General features: G+C 40.5%; 1 protein-coding gene across 1 annotated transcript in view; it reads left to right on the top strand.

Annotated features, from left to right (window-relative positions):
- DTHD1 (death domain containing 1) overlaps positions 1-19201 on the top strand; it is a 76932-nt gene extending 57731 nt beyond the window's left edge. Inside the window, exons 9-10 of the mRNA XM_043438612.1 lie at positions 13850-13907; positions 18813-19201. Coding sequence (XP_043294547.1) covers positions 13850-13907; positions 18813-19174 — 420 coding nt within the window. The 3' untranslated portion in view covers positions 19175-19201. The remainder of the gene's footprint in view (positions 1-13849; positions 13908-18812) is intronic.
- The last annotated feature ends 679 nt before the right edge of the window (positions 19202-19880 follow it).

Here is a 19880-nt window from a genome sequence, read left to right as displayed (position 1 = left end):
ACGACTTGGTCTCCGTCTTCAGTGAGCCTGTGAATCCTTCCCGTCCACCTTTGGTGGGACAGGATGACTAGAGGGACCTGAAGTTGGCCGTTTCCCTTCCCCTAGGTCAGTTACACCCTGATAAAACACCAGCAAATTAAGCCTTGGTTAAATAGTTTCTTCTGAGGGCAGGCCTTCTACAGAACAGAGTGCTCTGGGATATTTCAAAAGGCTTCCTTTCCCCTCTCCCTGCAGGAAGCACAATGGGATTTTTCTCAGATATTCACTATAAGAGCCTGGTTGAGTTCCTAGAAGCAAAGTTCACAAAAGTGTGGAAAGCCTCCCCACGACTGGGTCCTCCTGGAGTCTTCTCCTGGGGCTCTTGGGCTTGTCTGCACTGAGCCTCCAGCAATCTCTTGGTTACCGCTCAGGCTTCCTCACCCTGGCCCTAGTTCCTGCGGGTGTTTGTGCTGTGGGTTTCTGCTCTGGTGAGTTGTGATTCTCAGTGGCCCCATGTCAGTCTCTTCAAATTTGACAAAGAGGTTTGCCCCTGTGACCTCATTTCTCTGACAAATTTAAAGATACTTGTTGATTTCTCACCTCGTTCTGCTTTTTACTGTTTAGGACAGAATGGCAACTTCCAGGCTGTCACATGCCTGACTGGAGACCGGAAATCTAGCCTAGTTCTTCATGCCAGTAGGTCCTCACTCAATGCTACTATAAGCTCTTATTTGATTTGCATTATGTTGGACCCATAACTGAAGCACAAAGATTTTATTAATATTTTATATCAGATTACTTCTTTGATCAATATTCCATCTAATGTATTTATAATATAAAATCTCTAAGAGAATTACAGGAGTCATACATTATGAAGTTTGAAACTCTACATTTTATTACTATGATGTGATAAATGAACTCAAGTTAAGCAAATGGCATCTATTACTTAGTTGAAGAGGCCTCTATATGAAATAAATAAAGAGTAAAGTAAGCAGTTAAAACTTGTATGTAGCTATGGTATCTTAAAGGATTCTGGCAAAATCCATGCTAAAGATACACAAAAATATACTAATTACACATACTCCCTTGATTTATTATTCATACCACTTCTACTTTTATATCTTCTAACTACAAAATAAATGACCTATTTATCAGAAAAATCTAAAATAAGTGTCTGGGGATGGGAGAACTATGAGGGTTAAGGCTGGATGGAGGAGTTGTTGCCACAAGATATTATCATAATTACCTGTGAAAATCTCTCCATGAATAAGCGCCTTAAGGTAAATGATAAAAATGCTAATATCAGCATCACATTTTTTTTGTTGGATGTGTAACACTGCCCTTTAGCCATAATTCTGTGTGGCATCCATGTTAGATGGTACTTAAAGTATCAGAAAGTTTTTAGAATGTTACTTTACATGAAAACTGGTTCTTCAGTAGAGACTCCAAGAACTAGTGTGTGTGTTACTTGCTCAGTCATGTCTGACTCTTTGCAAACCCCGTGGACTGTAGCCAACCAGACTCCTCTGTCCATGGAGTTTTCCAGGTAAGAATACTGGAGTGGGTTGCTATTTCCTTCTCCAGGGGGCTTCCCGACAGTGGCTCTCCTGCATTGCAGGCAGGTTCTTTACTGTCTGAGCCACGCAGGAAACCCCAAAGAAATAGTAGGCATGTAGAAATTAAAGAAAAGTCTATTGCTTGTTATTTCTATATCCACCAAATAGCACAGCAAGATCTTCATGACCCAGATAACCATTATGGTGTGATCACTCACCTAGAGCCAGACATCCTGATATGCGACGTCAAGTGGGCCTTAGGAAGCATCACTATGAACAAAGCTAGTGAAGGTGATGGAATTCCAGTTGAGCTATTTTTGAAATCCTAAAAGATGATGCTGTGGAAGTGCTACACTCAATATTCCAGCAAATTTGGAAAACTCAGCTGTGGCCACAGGACTGGAAAAGGTCAGTTTCCACTCCAATTCCAAAGAAAGGCAATGCCAAAGAATGTTCAAACCACCGCACAATTGCACTCATCTCACACTCTAGCAAAGTAATGCTCAAAATTCTCCAAGCCAGCGTTCAACAGTACATGAACTATGAACTTCCAGATGTTCAAGCTGTATTTAGATAAGGCAGAAGAACCAGAGATCAAATTGCCACCATCTGTTGGATCATCAAAAAAGCAAGAGGTTTCCAGAAAAACATCTACTTCTGCTTTATTGACTACACCAGAGCCTTTGACTATGTAGATCACAACCAACTGTAAAATTCTGAAAGAGATGGGAATACCAGACCACCTTACTTGCCTCCTGGGAAATCTGTATGCAGGTCAAGAAGCAATAGTTTAAACCGGATGTGGAACAACAGACTGGTTCAAAATTGAGAAGGAATACATCAAGGCTGTATATTGTCACCCTGCTTATTTAATGTATATACAGAGTACATCACGCAAAATGCCAGACTGGATAAAATCGAAGATGGAATCAAGATTGCCGGGAGAAATATCAATAACCTCAGATAAGCAGATGACAACCACCCTTATGGCAGAAAGCAAAGAACTAAAGAGCCTCTTGATAAGTGAAAGAGGAGAGTGAAAAAGCTAGCTTAAAACTCAACATTCAAAAAACTAAGATCATGGCATCCAGTTCCATCACTTCATGCAAATAGATGGGGAAACAGTGAGAGACTTTATTTTGGGGGGCTCCAAAATCACTGCAGATGGTGACTGCAGCCATGAAATTAAAAGATGCTTGCTCCTTGGAAGAAAAGTTATGACCAAACTTGACAGCATATTGATAAGCAGAGACATTACTTTGCTAACAAAGGTCCATCTAGTCAAAGCTATGGTTTTCCCAGTAGTCATGTATGGATGTGAGAGCTGGACAATAAAGAAAGCTTACCACCAAAGAATTGATTCTTTTGAACTGTGATGCTGGAGAAGACTCTTGAGAGTCCTTTGGACATCTAGGAGACCAAATCAGTCCATCCTAAAGGAAATCAGTCCTGAATAGTCATTGGAAGGACTGATGCTGAAGCTGAAGCTCCAATACTTTGACCACCTGATGCAGGGAACTGACTCACTGGAAAAGACTCTGATTCTGGGAATGACTGAATTCAAGAGGAAAAGGGGACACAGAGAAAATGGTTGGATGGCATCACTGACTTGATGGACATGAGTTTGAGTAAGCTCCAGGAGTTGGTGATGGACAAGGAAGCCTGGCATGCTGCAGTTCATGGGGTCAGAAAGAGTTGGACATGACTGAGGAACAGAACTGAATTGAATTATTGCAGGTGCTTTTGAAATTAGTGACCATGCACATTATAATTGGGGGCTTCCCAGGTGGCGCTACTGGTAAAGATCCTGCCTACCAATGCAGGAGACATATGAGACATGAGTTCAGTCCTTGGGTTGGGAAGATCCCCTGGAGGAGAGCATGGCAACCTACTCCAGCATTCTTGCCCGGAGTCCCATAGACAGAGGAGCCTGGCAGGCTCCATAGGGCTTAGGGTTGCAAAGAGTTGGACACGACTGAGTGACTAGACACTTCACTTAACACACTCCTAGCGTGGTTACCTTACTTAACCATGGCGCCATTGTAAGCTTCCCGAAAGCACATTATAATAAGGGTGAGTTCTGACCAAGATTGAAACTCTGAGCTCCTTTCTATCAGACTCGCTGGTCAGCACCTGCTGAGTCCAGGTGGGCTTCGAGACCACAGGGCGAGGGGCTGTCTCCAATGCCATCATGTCATGAAACACTGAACGTATGCCTTGTGGGACATAAAGTTATAGGATTTACCTTATTTACAAATGGGTCCTTTTAAATTAATTTTTATTGGAGTAGAGTTGCTTTATAAGATTGCATTAATTTCTACTGTACAGCAAAGTGAGTCAGCTGGGTGTATACATATATCCTCTTTTTTAGATTTCCTTCACATTGAGGTCACCACAGAGAACGAAGTATGGAGTTCCCTGTGCTACATGTAGGTTCTCATTAATTATTTATTTCACACATAGCATCAGTAGTGTATATATGTCAATCCCAGTCCCCCAGTTCATCCCACCACCCTTCCTTTTGGTATCCATTTGATGTGTCTCTGTTTCTGCTTTGCCAATCAGATCATCCATACCATTTTCTAGATTCCACATGCATGTGTTAATATAGGGTATTTGCTGTTCTCTACAAATGGATCTTTGGACAATCATTTATTGTATTAGAATTTGAGAGGTATCAAACCTTTCTGATACAGAATGAAACTCTAGTTCTATCGAGAATTGTCTGACAAAATTAAGTGTCTTACTGAGCACACACTCTGTGCAAGGAATTCAATGAAAGTATTCCATTTTATTTCATCTAAAGTGTGTTACACATTGTATTTCATTTAAAATTCACTACACATCTAGGAAGGAGACAGCATGCTGATAGAAATTTTAAAGTTTAGGAAGCCAAGGCATGAATTGACTTGGTCAACAATCGACAGAACGAGGTTTAGACTCAGTCTTACCCAAGAGCCCTCCTGCTCAAGCAGCCTTGTATTAAGGAAAGCATATGTTCTGGGGTTTATCAGAGCGGTCTGAGCCCACAATTCCCTCACTCTGAAGTCTTCAGCCACAAGACCTCACTACTTTTAAGCCTTGATAGTCTCTTTCACCCAACTCCTCATCTTCCTCACAGCATTTTGGGGAAAGACAGATGAGAAGAACACACTTTGTAAATAACTCTGAAGCAGGCTCAATTTTGAGAGTTTCAGACAAGCCTGATAAATAAGTGCTGAGATTCATCCAACTCATAAGATTATTTGCATAGAAGCTGAAGTGATCCCTGGAGTAAGAAATTAAACCGTATTCACTGTTGAGTCTGAAATAACTGAATATGAGATATGACCTGACAGAGTTCTATTTGCAGGTGACTCAGAGTGTGTTTGCCCCCCCCATATTTATATATATTAGAATATAAATAATTTTTATTAAAGACATCTAAATATATACCAAATATTCTATGTTAAATGTGTCACATATTAAAATATATTTAAAGCATAGAGGCCCTCAGATGTTGAGAACAGAGTACTATAATTATTAACGAAAGCTGATCCTCAGTTCAGCCCCTTGTCCTAAGGGGAATGATTTTAATTTAAAAAGAGAAGACATATTTAATTGAGCTCCGTGACACAAGAGGGCAAAGTTCATATTACTGTCATGTCAAGTAACCCAAGGGGTACGGAGACACTTACTTCATTCTATCACATTTTACCACACAGTTTACATACCAGGGGAGCTGAGTGGTCACTGGTGGAGAACTGCTTTGCTCAGGAGAAAAGTAGGAGAGATGATGGGCTTCATATGGAGCAGGTTAGAATGGTATCACTGCTGAAGGATCCAGCAGAATGGTAGTGGGGCTGCAACAGAACACACCCATGCTAACCACTGATATGCAATAATGGTGCTTATGTGAAACCTTGGGAGAAAAAGTGTGCTGTGGGTAGGACACTCATGGCGCTGCCTGGTAGGACACATGATAGACTCCATGATATACACAGGAAGGGAAACGGCTGCGCCCACAAAAAGAGCTTTGATGGTTGCATTGCCTGGCTTGCCATTGTGCTGAACCTGGTGGAACATGTGGATACCAAGAGAATAAAGCCCAGAAGACTGCCAGATATACGTGGATAGGACTTTGCCAGAGCTGGAGTTTCTATGTGAGGAGGTATGCACCAGAGTTAGGTCATCTGTCAACTCCTATGAACCAATTTTTGAGTGAGAAATTAATTTTTTTACTGTACCTCTAGAGCATCAGTTGTGTAAGAAGCAATCAGAATCTCACTAAGGCCCTGACATGATATTGGAAATCTCCATCATTTCTTGGATAAAGATATGTGTTTCATTCGTCCATGCATTTGCTGGGATACATTTGGAATGCTAGTTGATAACTGATGTAAGTCCAACTCAATGGTGCTTTTCTAACTGGAGCCACCATACCTCAGTATAAGAACCATCTGTGTTACAGATGTGGCCTTATCTGAGACCAGTTCAAAGTATGAGCTTAATTTTTGCCTTTTTCTCAAGATTCATTTTCATGAAGGCTATGGTTTGAGAACACTGTCTTATTTTCTCAGTGAGTAGAAGATAAAGCCCCTTGCTGAGAGTGTTGGGCAAGTACGAGGTAGAAGTCTTACAAAGAGTGGTAAATGTGTGCAATCATTTCCGTAAGCAAGGTGGAAGAGGTCTTCAGGGACATATGAAAATATTGCTGAGCAGCCCCAGTCCCTAGCTGAAACAACAGACTTTAAATTTGTGGTGATAACAGTCTTCATAACTGTCCACATAGAATCCCCAGAGCTATCAGGAATTGAGGCTTGAGGCTACGGTGTAGTAACCCTGTGGTAAATATAAGCACTGATATAAAAGAAAACACAGAAAATGATACAATAGGATATACCAATGTAGAACTGTAAAGAAATTTAACAATGGTTAAAGACAACATGGAACAACAGACTGGTTCCAAACAGGAAAAGGACAGACTGTTTCCAAATAGGAAAAGGAGCACATCAAGGCTGTATATTGTCACCCTGCTTATTTAACTTATATGCAGAGTGCATCATGCGAAACGCTGGGCTGGAAGAAGCACAAGCTGGAATCAAGATTGCTGGGAGAAATATCAATAACCTCAGATATGGAGATGATACCACCCTTATGGCAGAAAGTGAAGAGGAACTAAAAAGCCTCTTGATGAAAGTGAAAGAGGAGAGTGAAAAAGTTGGCTTCAAGCTCAACATTCAGAAAACTAAGATCATGGCATCTGATCCCATCACTTCATGGGAAATAGATGGGAAGACAGTGGAAGCAGTGTCAGACTTTATTTTTCTGGGCTCCAAAATCACTGCAGATGGTGATTGCAGCCATGAAATTAAAAGACGCTTACTCCTTGGAAGGAAAGTTATGACCAACCTCGATAGCATATTAAAAAGCAGAGACATTACTTTGCCAACAAAGGTCCGTCTAGTCAAGGCTATGGTTTTTCCAGTAGTCATGTATGGATGTGAGAGTTGGACTGTGAAGAAAGCTGAGTGCTGAAAAATTGATGCTTTTGAACTGTGGTGTTGGAAAAGACTCTTGAGAGTCCCTTGGACTGCAAGGAGATCCAACCAGTTCATCCTAAAGGAGATCAGTCTTGGGTGTTCATTGGAAGGACTGATCTTGAAGCTGAAACTCCAGTCCTTTGGCCACCTCATGAGAAGAGCTGACTCATCGGAAAAGACCCTGATTCTGGGAGGAATTGGGGGCAGGAGGAGAAGGGGATGACAGAGGATGAGATGGCTGGATGGCATCACTGACTCGATGGACATGAGTTTGAGTAAACTCCAGGAGTTGGTGATGGACAGGGAGGCCTGGCGTGCTGCGATTCACGGGGTCGCAAAGAGTCGGACAAGACTGAGTGACAGAACTGAACTGAACTGAACTGAAAGACTGCTTAAGTGATACAAGTAAACTTTGTTTAAGACTTCATGAAGTGGATGGTCTCCTTTCAAAGAACTACAAAATGGGCAAAAGGTAAGAAACACTTATAAGATAAAGAAAAAGAGCAAGGATGAGACAAATAGAAAATACCCAGTTGGCTGGGGCCACAAAGTCACCCTTGAAGGATGTGAGAAGGCCTGGACGGGGCTTGGCCTTTATGGACTGGCCGACTGGATACACTGCATGTCTGGTCAAGCAGAACATCTATGAGGACATAAATGTTTTCTAAGTTTTGCTTTGCTGATGTGGCATCCTGGAAAGGAGTGGGGATCCTTCTTGGGCCTAGAGATTTATTTCAACAGAGGCACAGTCCTGTAGGGAAAGAGATGGTGACACCGAGAGCGCCGGTTGGCCTCTGGGTCTCCATGTTTCACGGCTTCTGTGCTCACACCCATTCTGTGGTTCTGAAGTAGCAGGGGAAATACAGCTCTTGGGCATCATGGAACTAGAGGAACCAGAGAAAGTAGAAGTGTTGCAGCCTGAGGAACTTTTCGAGCAGTTTCTGTTTCCAGTCATCGGTGAGGTGTGGGAGGCTATCGTGCCTTGCCCTGGAGTACGCAGGAGAGCGTGTGGACATGATAGGATCAGGTTGTAGGAGGACGGGCAATAAATTCTTCCAATAAAAACACAGGTGGAAAGCCTTGGGGAAAGCACTCTGAATTATCTCCAGAATCCAACCGATGGAGTCAAGGGCAGAATGACCAAAGGTACAAGAAGGAGGAGAAGGCAAAGGAGTTTGTAAAGATGACAGAGACAGATGTGGGCTGACCTAGTCAGGCAGGTAAAGAAAAGCAATTGTTTTTCAGCCCTTTATGTCTAATGGGTTCTGGCCAAGCAGTGGAGACTGGCTGAGACCCTAAAGAAGCTGAAATCATAGAATCTTTTGTTTCCTCATTTTCTCTCTGTCTACACCATGTCCTCTCTTACACTAATGTTCTGCTATGGTCTGCGGTTAATGACCTCAATATGAGTTGTAACTAACTGTTAAATAATTTTGTTTGAGGAAGTAGCTTTTGTTTGGAAAATGCCCTCACATATGAGAATTAGTGATAAAGGCTCTTGCGGGAGTAAGAGGAGCTGCAAGCTTCCTGTCAGGGATCTTGCAGTAGCTACATTTGTTTCTGGGCTTTCAGCTATTTCTAAATTATGAGGTGTTTTGCCCTTTTTTTTTTTTTCATTTATTTTTATTAGTTGGAGGCTAATTACTTTACAATATTGTAGTGGTTTTTGCTTTGCTCTTTCTTGTGTGACCAGAGAGCTCCCAGGAATATTGAGTCTGTGCTGTGTTGTGTGGCTCATGAGACTCTGAGCTGGAGTTCTGTAGTTCTAGAGGTGCCTGCCAAAGGAGCTGTGCTATTTTTGAAAGATGATTTCATGCAGCAACTGCTAAAGAAGCTCTACAGGGGACCAGACTCTTACAGGGAGTGTGAATATGGTTGACTTGGCTAAGACTGATGAATCAGAAGAAGGGGTAGAGGATGGTATTGTCTGTATTTGGGGACCTTAATTTCTGTGTAAGACCTAAGAAGGACATGTGTATTTTGCTGAAAATTTAAATTTTGTGTGGCACACTCTCTGATGTAATCAGTCTGGTCAATTTGTTTTGATAGCCTAACTCAGCTTTTTTGACATGGAAGTTTCCATGTTAAAAGATGGAAAAGTCCTTGTCAAGACCTCAATAGGAGATGAGCCCTTGGTATTCTGTTCAAGTTGATACTATACCTTGAGGCATTTCAGGGGATTCTGGACGTAAAATGAAAGAGGTATTTGCAAAGGCCCTTGAGACGCTAGGGAAGGAAAGTGAAGACTGTCTGCAGTGGGCCCTAACCTGGACAGGGAGCAGGCATCTTCAGTGTTCCATAAATCACCCAACAATAAGTTCTTCTGAGTAGCAGCCCTGACAATTATTTGAAGTCAAAACTTTACCACGAGGGACAATATTATTATGGTAATGAAAGTAATTATTTGATTGAAAATAAAAGGATACAAAAATTACTGAAAGTCTAACTGGGGAGGGAAAACAAACATATGCAAATAACGGTCTATGAGTGGCACTGATGAATTAAGAGATAAATTGAGTGATAGCACATAAATTCTCAAATGAGAAACCAGGAACCAGAGTAGTTGATAAAAGAGGTGGAAATGATCAGCGGTCTTGAAAACATGGTAGGATGTGAAGGAAGAGATCATTCAAGTCAAGAGAAAGCATCACATAAGTTAAATAGTTGTTGCTACCCTATGTGTACGTGTCAATACCATGTAAAGTATGGTGAAGAATTAATACAGGAACAAGGTACTTTATTGGGCCTCAAAGAGATGATAGTCTAATAAGCAGAGCCGAGACTGATGATCATGGCTGGTTTCTGGAGTGGTGAAAAGATACAATGAGTGGAAACTTTTAGGTGCATCACTGAAAATAATGTTGGATAAAATAAAGGATGTGCTCAAGATGCAGCAGAATAGCACTTGTTGATGCAAAGAAGAGGAGAGAGATAAGTAGGGTAAAATCAGAGTCAGTCCTGACAATGAAGGCATCCAGGTAACCCTGTGTAGACGCAGAATCTGTGGGAGTGGACACTGGAGGACAAGCATTGGCTTCCCTGCTTGGCTTGGAGCTGACCCTGAGCACCAGTGACATTTTAAAGGTGGTATGCAAGGCAAAATAGGGCACAGAAAAAAAAAAATGGAATGAAAAGAAAAAAGAAAGAAAGGGGGAGGGAAGGAATAAGAAGGGTGTTTGAAAATCCCTGAATGATGAGAATATATGGGAGACCAGCATAGTGCCTGAAAGTATAAGAGACCCAAGGTTTCCCATGCACCCACAATTCACTGCTTCTGCAGTTGGGTTCCAGATAGAGAGCATGGCTTGAATTTTCACATATGTGAAAAAATACATATACTTGAACACTAGAATCACTCTCAGTGCATCAAGGTGCTATGAGCCATCTGTGAAGAAAGAATGACTGGAGGGGTGGATGGTAAATTGTTTACACACAATAAAGAAAAAATCCAACGTGTACCTCTTGTCCTAGACTCAATCCAGGTCATACATCCATTGGTGGAAATGACAGAATCTGCTGCATGATTTAAACTGGCATTTCTATGCACCTGCAAAAAAATAAAATAAAATAAAAACTGGCATTTCTCAATTTTTTTGGAGAGGATTAAGTACAAAGTTAATGTCTCAAAAATCTGTGCACTTCTTTTGCAATGCTACAGTATCAATATTCTTGGATTTATATTGTTCTTATGTTGATTCTTAGTCTCCTCCCATTACAATTTCTTACTGTAAGGTTTTTTAAAATTATTTAAATTTCAGGTGTACAACATTAGAATTCAATATGTGTATACATTACCCAGTGATCACCACTATAAGTCTAGTTACCATCTGTCTTTGTACAGTTCACCCCCTTCACCCATTTCACTAACCCCTCCATCCCCCTTCTCCTCTGGAAACCACAATTCTGATACCTGTATCTGAGTTTGTTTGGGGTTTATTTGTTCCTTTGGGTTTTTCTTTTGAGATTGGACATATGAATGAAATCATATGGTATTTGTCTTTCTCCATCTGATTTATTTCACTTAGCATAATACCTTTGAAGTTCATCCAAGTTGTCACAAGTGGGAGAATTTCATTATTTTTTTATGGCTGAGTAGTATTTCACTGTATTCTTGGATTTCCCTGGTGGCTCGGATGGTAAAGAATCTGCCTGCAATGTGGGAGACCTGGGTTCGATCCTTGGGTTGGGAAGATCCCCTGAAGGAGGGCATGGGAACCCACTCCAGTATTCTTGCCTGGTGGGCTACAGTCCAAGGGGTCTCAAAGAGTCAGACACAACTAAGTGTCTGAGCACACAGCACAGTATTTCACGGTATATATTTGTGCATGCTAAGTCATTCAGTCATGTCCAGCTTTTTGTGACCTCATGGACTGCAGCCTACCAGCCTCTTCTCTCCATGGGGATTCTCCAGGCAAGAACACTGGAGTGGGTTGTCATGCCCTCCTCCAGGGGGTATTCCTGACCCAGAGATCGAAACTGTTGTCTCTTACCTCTCCCGCACGGGCAGGCAAGTTATTTACCACTAGAGCCACCCAGGAAGCCTCGGGTATATATATAAAATGTATCTTCTTTATCCATTCACCTTTCGATGATCACAGGCTTTTCCCATATCTGACAACTGTAATATATTGCAATAAACATAAGGGTGCATCTATCTTTTCAACTTGGTGTTTTTATATTATTCAGATAGATATCAAGAAGTGGAAATATGGTAGTTCTATTCTTAATTTTTGAAGAACGTCCATACTGTTTTCCATGTGGTTGCACCAATTTACAGTCCCACAACAATGAGTGTTTTCTTTTCTCCTATCCTCTCTAACATTTGTTATTTTTTCTTTTTTCAATAATAGCCACTCTGCAAGTAATATCTCATGGTAATTTTGATTGACATTTCCCTAATAATTAGCAGTGTGGAACATCTTTCCATGCCTGTTAGCCATCTCTATGTCTTCTTTGCAAAGTGTCTGCTCAGATTCTCAGTCCATTTTTAAATTATTTATTATTGAGTTATGTGAGTTTTTAAAATGTGTTTTAGATATTAACCCCATAGATAAATATCTTCTCCCATTCAGTAGGTTGCTTTTTCATTTTGATAACAGTTTGCCTTAACTCCTCAGAAGTTTTTTTTTTTTAATTTATGTAGTCCAATTTGCTTATTTTTGCTTTTCCTTTTCCTTTGGAGTGAGATCTACAACGTTACTGCCTATGTTTTTCTCTAGGATTTTTATGATTTCAGATCTTACATTCAGATCTTTAACCTATTTTTAGATCAGGATTTTCTATGCCACCATCTTGCTTGTATGCCTTAATGGAAGTTTCATATACATGTCTATATAGTATACATGACAAGAATACCTAGAAAATATTATATTCAGATTTAATAAATTAGTGCTTTTAATAAGCAGTTTACAATGCATTAATATAGAGTTCTACATCATTCTTGTATCATTGCTATGAGCAGAGTTTTTAAAAAATCAGTTTTATTTTGAAATAATTATAGATTTACAGGAAGTTGCTAAATATAGTACAAAGAGGTGTAGATATTCTCACCCAGTTTTCCTCAGTGGTTACACCTTACATCACTGTAGCAAAATATCAAAGCCAGGAAGTTGACATCAATAAAACATGTGTATTTGTACTGTTACTGTTTTGTCAGATGTGTAGATTTGTGTAACCACTGCATTCAAGATATACAATTGTTCTAGCATTACAAAGACCTACCTGTGTTATCCTTTTATAATCTTCTACCACCATCCTAACCCCTGGAAATCACCCATCTGTTCTATATCTTTGTAATTCTATAAGTTCAACAATGTGATATAAATGGAATCAGAATATATGACCTTTTGAGACTGGAATTTTTCACTCAGCACAATACTCTGAAGTTCATGCAAGTTGTGGCATTTATCAATGACTTATCCTCTTTATTGTTTAATTGTATCCCACCTTGTGGACGTTCAATAGTTTTTTTAGCCATTCACCTGTTGTAAAAAATTTTACATTTCCAGTTTTAGCTATTAAAAATAAAGTTGCTATGAATATCTGTGTACATGTTTCTGAGGTGTGCTTGTGTGTGTGTGCATTTTATTAAATCATATTTCAGAGCTGAGGCTGAGGATGGAAACAAACTGTCCAGAGCACTGAACAGGTTTTCAAACTTATATATTTTTACTTACTCTCCTGTGCTATTTTTCCTGATTCTATATTAACTGGGAACAAACCATTCTGTGCACAATGTAGAAAAGTAATGATTATATATTTGATTTATTCTTGACAAAATGTTGATTTCAGAATAATATTAGCTTAAAGACTTGATTGTTTTTAGCATTATCTCTGCATATGATTCACTCATTTATTCACAAAAACTAATGTTTGAGTACCCACTAGGTACTAGGCCTGGTGCTGAGTGTTGAGCAAGGTGCCTGGTTCACAGGGGCTTTTACTAAATATTATGTTTGTAGCATAGAGGTAGCTTTCTCTTTGTTAGCTAGTATTAACAGTTTTAAATTTTAGTTTAGAAAGAGTTTATTCAGAGTTAATTAAATTGCTATAATAATATTTATATGCATATTCCTAATTTAAATTTTCTGAAAGATTTGTGTTAATATATGTTGCCTTATCTTGGGAAAGCAATTGCTGAGCATGCAGACACAAATAAACAATGTAATTTTGCAAGGCATGCAATTCAGGACTTATCCCAAACAGGGGTGAAGTTTAGAAGGACTTTTATGTGTAGCTTGTTCACAAATTAATGATTTCTTCTGCTTATTCTGTGTCCCTTTCTCCCCAAAGCATGAAAAATTAATCAACCGTCCACAGAGTACCAAAAGAATTTCTACAGATCCACTCGGTAAGGAATATTTGCTGTGTCCTCATTATGACGGTGCTCTTTTCTTTTATTTTATGTGACTCTTAGAAAAAAACAGAGAACTTTGCTATTAACAAAAATTTGCTAAATAATCATTTCTTATCAGCCAAATAAACGAGTTTTCCTTTATAAGTCATGCACATACGAACAAAATTGTTACATGGAGATGTAGTTACACTTTTATTAAAGTCTATAAGAAATATGAATTCTACTAAATACTGTTTAACTAAAGGTAACTAGTAATTGCTTTATTTGGTAAACAAACTACTGTGGTTTGTTCTGAAATGTTGGCTATTAGGTTTTGAATCTTAAAATAGATTTTAAATAGAAGTATATATAAAGGTACGAAACCACAAGAGAAATATAAAATTTGATTGCGGTTATGTCTAATCCAGCTACATAACATTGACACATATTTCAGAATTTGACACTTTTGTTCTATTTTAGTCTCTGAAACAATTCATTTTGTGATGCTAATAATTACTATTGTGACAGTTTATAGGTCTTCAAAAGGTATCAGTGAATGTGTCTTGACTATTGTGTCAGTCTCCCAACTGATGGCATAACGTTTTGTTTAGGGGTTTTCTTTGTGGAGTTGTATAAAAACTTCACAAGCTTTGCTGAATTAAATTAGAAGTAAGTAGGATGGGCATAAACCTTAGCATTATACACTCTCTCGGAGGCAATAAAATTGATATTTTCAGCGACAGCAGGGGATAGAGCAAAAAGAAAACACAAAAACCAAAACCCCCTAAACCAAACAAAAAATCCCCACTAAAAGGCAATGGCACCCCACTCCAGTACTCTTGCCTGGAAAGTCCCATGGACGGAGGAGCCTGGTGGGCTGCAGTCCATGGGGTCTCGAAGAGTCGGACACGACTGAGCGACTTCACTTTCACTTTTCATGTTTATGCACTGGAGAAGGAAATGGCAACCCACTCCAGGGTTCTTGCCTGGAGAATCCCAGGGATGGGGGAGCCTGGCGGGCTGCCATCTATGGGGTCGCACAGAGTTGGACACGACTGAAGTGACTTAGCAGCAGTAGCCGTAAAACAACAATAGTAGTAGCTGAAAACCCAGCAGGTTGATAGTGTTAACTTTGAAGAACTTGGTATTCAAATAAAAGCTCCCCCACTCTCACTGGGAACAACCCCCAGAGTGGACAAGGGCATCGTGATCTTTCTTAAGTGTGCCGGGAGTCCTAAACTGTTATACAACGTGGTCTTCCACGGCCAGTGCCATCTGAGCTGCTGCAGGATGATGGTAGATGAGGTTAGAATCCACGAGACTGTAAGGCGGGAGAAACAGCTGAGGTATGACTACAGTTAGAGCCAGTGAACGGGTATAGGTGATGAGATATGACAGGCTTTGAGAAACCGGGATAATCTTATGTGTGTTAGTATACTAAGCCGAGTGGTCCCATTTACTAAGACAGTGAATAGAGCCAAGGATCAGGGGGAGGGAGGGAAAAGCTAAAGTTGATTTCAATTTTAGTAGTGTGGAATTTAAATTGGCTGCACTATAAACTGGTAAAGATAACTGGGAGATGAATATTGCAGATGAGTGTGGGTTTGGTTTCAAACCATCACAATGAAGCAAATATCATGATAAAGCCACATGAATTTTTGGGTTTCCTAGTACATATAAAAGTTATATTTACATTATACTGTAGTCTAAGGGTGCAATAGGATTATGTCTAAAAACTAATGTACATACATTAAAAATACTCCACTGCTAAAAAAATGCTGACCATTTTCTGAGCCTTCAGCAAGTCATAATCTTTTTACAATAGTGACATCAATGATCACGGATCACAGATCCCCATACCAAATAAAATAATGAAAAAATCTGAAGTACTGTGAGAGTGACCAAAATGTGACAGAGACACAAAGTGAGCAAAGTGAAGTGAAGTCGCTCAGTCGTGTCCGACTCTTGCAAACCCATGGACTGTAGCCTACCAGGATCCTCAGTCCATGGGATTTTCCAGGCAAGAGTACTGGAGTGGGTTGCCATTTCCTTCTCCAGGGGATCTTCCCGACCCAGGGATCAAACCCGGGTCTCCCGCATTGCAGGCAGACGCTTTACCGTCTGAGCTAAGTGAGCAAAGATGTTGGAAAAATGGCACTCATAGATTTGCTTGACCCAGAGTTGCCAGAAATCTGCAGTTTGCAGACAACAACAACAAACAATGCAGTATCCATGAAGGGCAATAAAGCAAAACACAAGAAAATAAGGTGTGTCTGTACCAGGATTTAGGAAAACAGAGTTAAAGATGAAGATGCACTAGATCTGGGATATTTCACATAGAGCCGATGGGTATGGCAGTTGGTGAATTCAAGGGGAGGGTCAGGAAGAGAAGAGGCCTGAGTTAGGAAGCAGTAATTCAGCACAATTAGGAGGAAGGAAGTCAGCACAGAGGGAAGAGAGAGAAAAGAGGCACACCAGGGCAGGCCATGGAACCCAAGGGAAGGAGTAAAATGCTCTGTGGAAGTCGGAGAAATGCAGACTAAGAATCAGCTGCTATAAGTAGTATCTAGGAGGGCTCTAGAAAGATTGGAAAGAAAAGCTTAAACAGAGTTTTAAAAGAAGATATCAATATCCTGTGATAAACTATATGGAAAAGAATATGAAAAATAATGTATATATATCTAAGTCACTTTGCTGCACAGAAGAAATTAACACATCACTGTAAATCAGCTATACTTAAATAAAACAAATTTTTTAAAAAGAGGCTATATAACTCCAAAGCAAGGGCCTAGGAAAGAGTTAATGTTGATGGATTTAAGGCATCAAATTTACGTCAGGCACGAAAAGGTTTTCTGGAAAAGGAAGGAGAGAGATAGCTGGGAGCTAGAAACAGTGGGAGAAACAAGGAGAAGGAAAGCCTGAGAGTGCTTGCGGGAAGCCTGGAAAGAACCTGATGGAAGAGTAGTTAAGGGAATGGTGTGAAGGGAAATTATTTGATGAAAAACACTGTGGGGATGGCACCCATCGAGCATGGTGGAGTGAGATTCTGTAAGAGAGTTTTTGAAGTGAAAGTGAGATTATGAGAACTCAGGTCAAACGGCTTTGGGGAAAGTTAGGAGGAAGAGCTGCTGGCTAGGTGAAACACAGTAAGACTGAGATTGAGACTTGAGGACGGTAGAAAAGTCACTGCGGTGGAAAATTTTACATTGAACTCAGGAAACAGGCTTTTTAATGAATTTGTAAGCTGCTAAAGACTTAAAATGTATGCAAAACATAGACCCTGAGGATCACATTCTGTTTCTTTTATAACCTGGGATATCCCAGTAGTTGATAGCCATGTAAGTAAGACAGAATTGATGGCTGACAAATTGAGAACATTGAAAGCTAAAGAGGACAGCAGATTTTAAGGAGGATGCAAGCCCATTATTGACACGCAGAGCTGACTGTTACGGGTAGTTATGTGTTCAGAGGCAGACATGATGGAATGGTGTGGGCATCAAAGAGCTTGCTGTGTTAGCAATGGGGCAAGAAGCATATTACATAGGAGCAAAGGAATAAAAGCTGTGGAGGTTTAGGGGGCAGTGGTTAGCAATAATACTGAGCAGGTGAAGCCAAGGAGACAGAATAATTCTGGCTGGTGATGAAATGTAAGGATTGGCCATGGAAGTCAGTTTCTAATATGGAGTCATCACACAGGTCAGTGATGTTGACAAGATTTAGAAATGAGGAGGTCAGAGGTGCAAATAGTTATCAACAGGATAGCTGATGACAGGGCCTGCCAATGGCAAGAGAGAGATGACGCATTCAGGGAGAAGAAGGCCTACCCAGGTAGCATGGGCATTAAAATGAATATATTGCAGGAAGGAAGCGGAATGTTGGTATGAAAGTGACAGTGGGGAGGATGGATGTGTTGGCTCCATTTCCCGAGTAGCTCTCACAGAAAAGTGGTATGATTTATAGTGTAAAAGCAGGTGCAATCTATGTGAGGAGGTAGATAGGATAAAGTTAAATGTGGCAGACGTCTGAGAGCTCTTTTCTGACACCCAACCAGGGAAACTGGTGCAGACTTTCGCATGAGTGGGAGAAAGTGACTGTGATGCAGGTTAGAACTTACAGAAGGAAGGAGAGAGATGGTGGGGTCCGAGGGGTTTTCTGAGAGTGAGGGCTACACAATAAAATAAGTCACAACAACAATAGAAACTTGGAAAGAGAAATAGAAATTTAAGTGGTAGACAGAAGTCACAGGGTAAGGGAAAGGGTAAGCTGAACATACAGGATATATTCAGAGAGGTTTATGGTTCTAAATAGTCCAGAAGCCAAGGGAAGGACATGCCATGGACCTTCTATAGAACTGATCTTTGGAGAGTGGATCTTGAGTGTGTGTATCTGTGTGTGTGTGTGTGTGTGTGTGTGTGTGCGCGCGTGCATGTATGTATGTAGTTGGGGGGCTGGGGTGTGAGGATTGCTGAACTGCCGTTATAATTTATGTATTAGGTTAGCACTAATTAAGAGAAGTATTTTTTGTACCTAAAAATATCTTTTCACATAGTGCTACACAAATGTAGTTGGGGACCTCAGCATCAGCATCATCTGGGTGCTTACTAAAAACGCTAAGTTTTGCCCATATCCTAGTCTTATTTAGACTATCCAGGGTGGGGACATGAGCACCATGTTAACAAGCCCTCCTTGATCTCAGGCAAGTTAACATTGGAGAAGCATTTCTAACTCTGCAATGGGTGGTTCCCTCAGAAGAAGATCCCAAAGGCTCTCAGCTGTCTGTCTGGGTGGGCCAGTATCTTTCTGCTGCCAAGAGGCCAAACCAGAGGCTGAGTAGGTTTCCTGTGAATAGGTGGAGGGTTGGGTGAGCACGACCCCCCAGGAAAGGGTGCTAACTCCGGGTGTCCCCCGTGTGCCTGGCAGCAGCCCTGTGGGACAACTTGCTCTACTGGCTGGCGGACGAGCTCTCAGAGGAGAACGCCCTGTGCCTCTCCTCCTCGCTCCCTCTTCGTCGCAGCACCATCCAGCTCATCAAGCTGAAGAGCCCCGATGACCTCACAGAACAGACCCACGAACTTCTCTGTTTTTGGAAAAGATCACTCCCAAATTCCACCGACAAGCTTCGCCTCCTGGCTCGCCATCTCCGCAAGATCGGCAGGAACGATCTTGCAGAAGAGCTCAAATTCAAGTGGGAGAATAAAGTGTTCACTGAACCACAGCAGTGGTCTGAGGTGGCTGAATTAAGCCCAGCTGCTCTTGCTTTAGCCCTAGAAAAAGGGTCGTAGTTGGTTTGAAGATGGTTTCGGTCAACATTTTACTAGCAGTTTCCCAATAATGTTGTTTGAAGTGAACTGTTTGATAGATGCAATATTGAGACAAGCAGAGAAGCACTAGTCAGATAATAAAAAGCATCTGCAGGTTTGAGTCCTTGCTCAGGGTTCAGTAATGTATGTTCTGCAAGTGAGACTGTCTTAAGCCAAACTTAATAGCATTTGTAATAGAGTTTGCCCTGTGTATATTTTAATAGCTGAGGTAGCTTGTTAAGTTAAAGGCAATACATACATACATATATATATATGATATACAGAATTCCTTTTTATTATTAGCTACATAAAAGTAAACAAGTCACTCAGAACTCCAAGTAGCTAATTCGCATTCTAAGTATACTGTGTTTTCAAAAACATTCCTATCAGGAAACCTTGTAACAGTCAAGATTTTTTATTATTTTACATATTTCCAGAAAAGTGCAATATTTTCCCATGTGCTCTGGGAATGAGGGAAACAAACTGAAATGTGCATTGTTTTTTTGACTACAAAATAACAGAATAGTCAAGAAAATTAGATTTGCCTCTTATTCCACCACTAGAGATTACTATTACGAAAATATTTTCTTCCAGTTTTCTTTTTTCCTTGAAGGAAACAGATGTATCAATATATAAATACACCTATGTGCATGCATATGCACACACGCGTGCTAATACACACAAATCT

The sequence above is a fragment of the Cervus canadensis genome, chromosome 19 (assembly GCF_019320065.1).
Source record: "Cervus canadensis isolate Bull #8, Minnesota chromosome 19, ASM1932006v1, whole genome shotgun sequence".
In the NCBI taxonomy this organism is placed as follows: domain Eukaryota; kingdom Metazoa; phylum Chordata; class Mammalia; order Artiodactyla; family Cervidae; genus Cervus; species Cervus canadensis.
The sequence above is the reverse complement of the archived record's forward strand: the minus strand, read 5'-3'. Positions and strand labels throughout refer to the sequence as shown.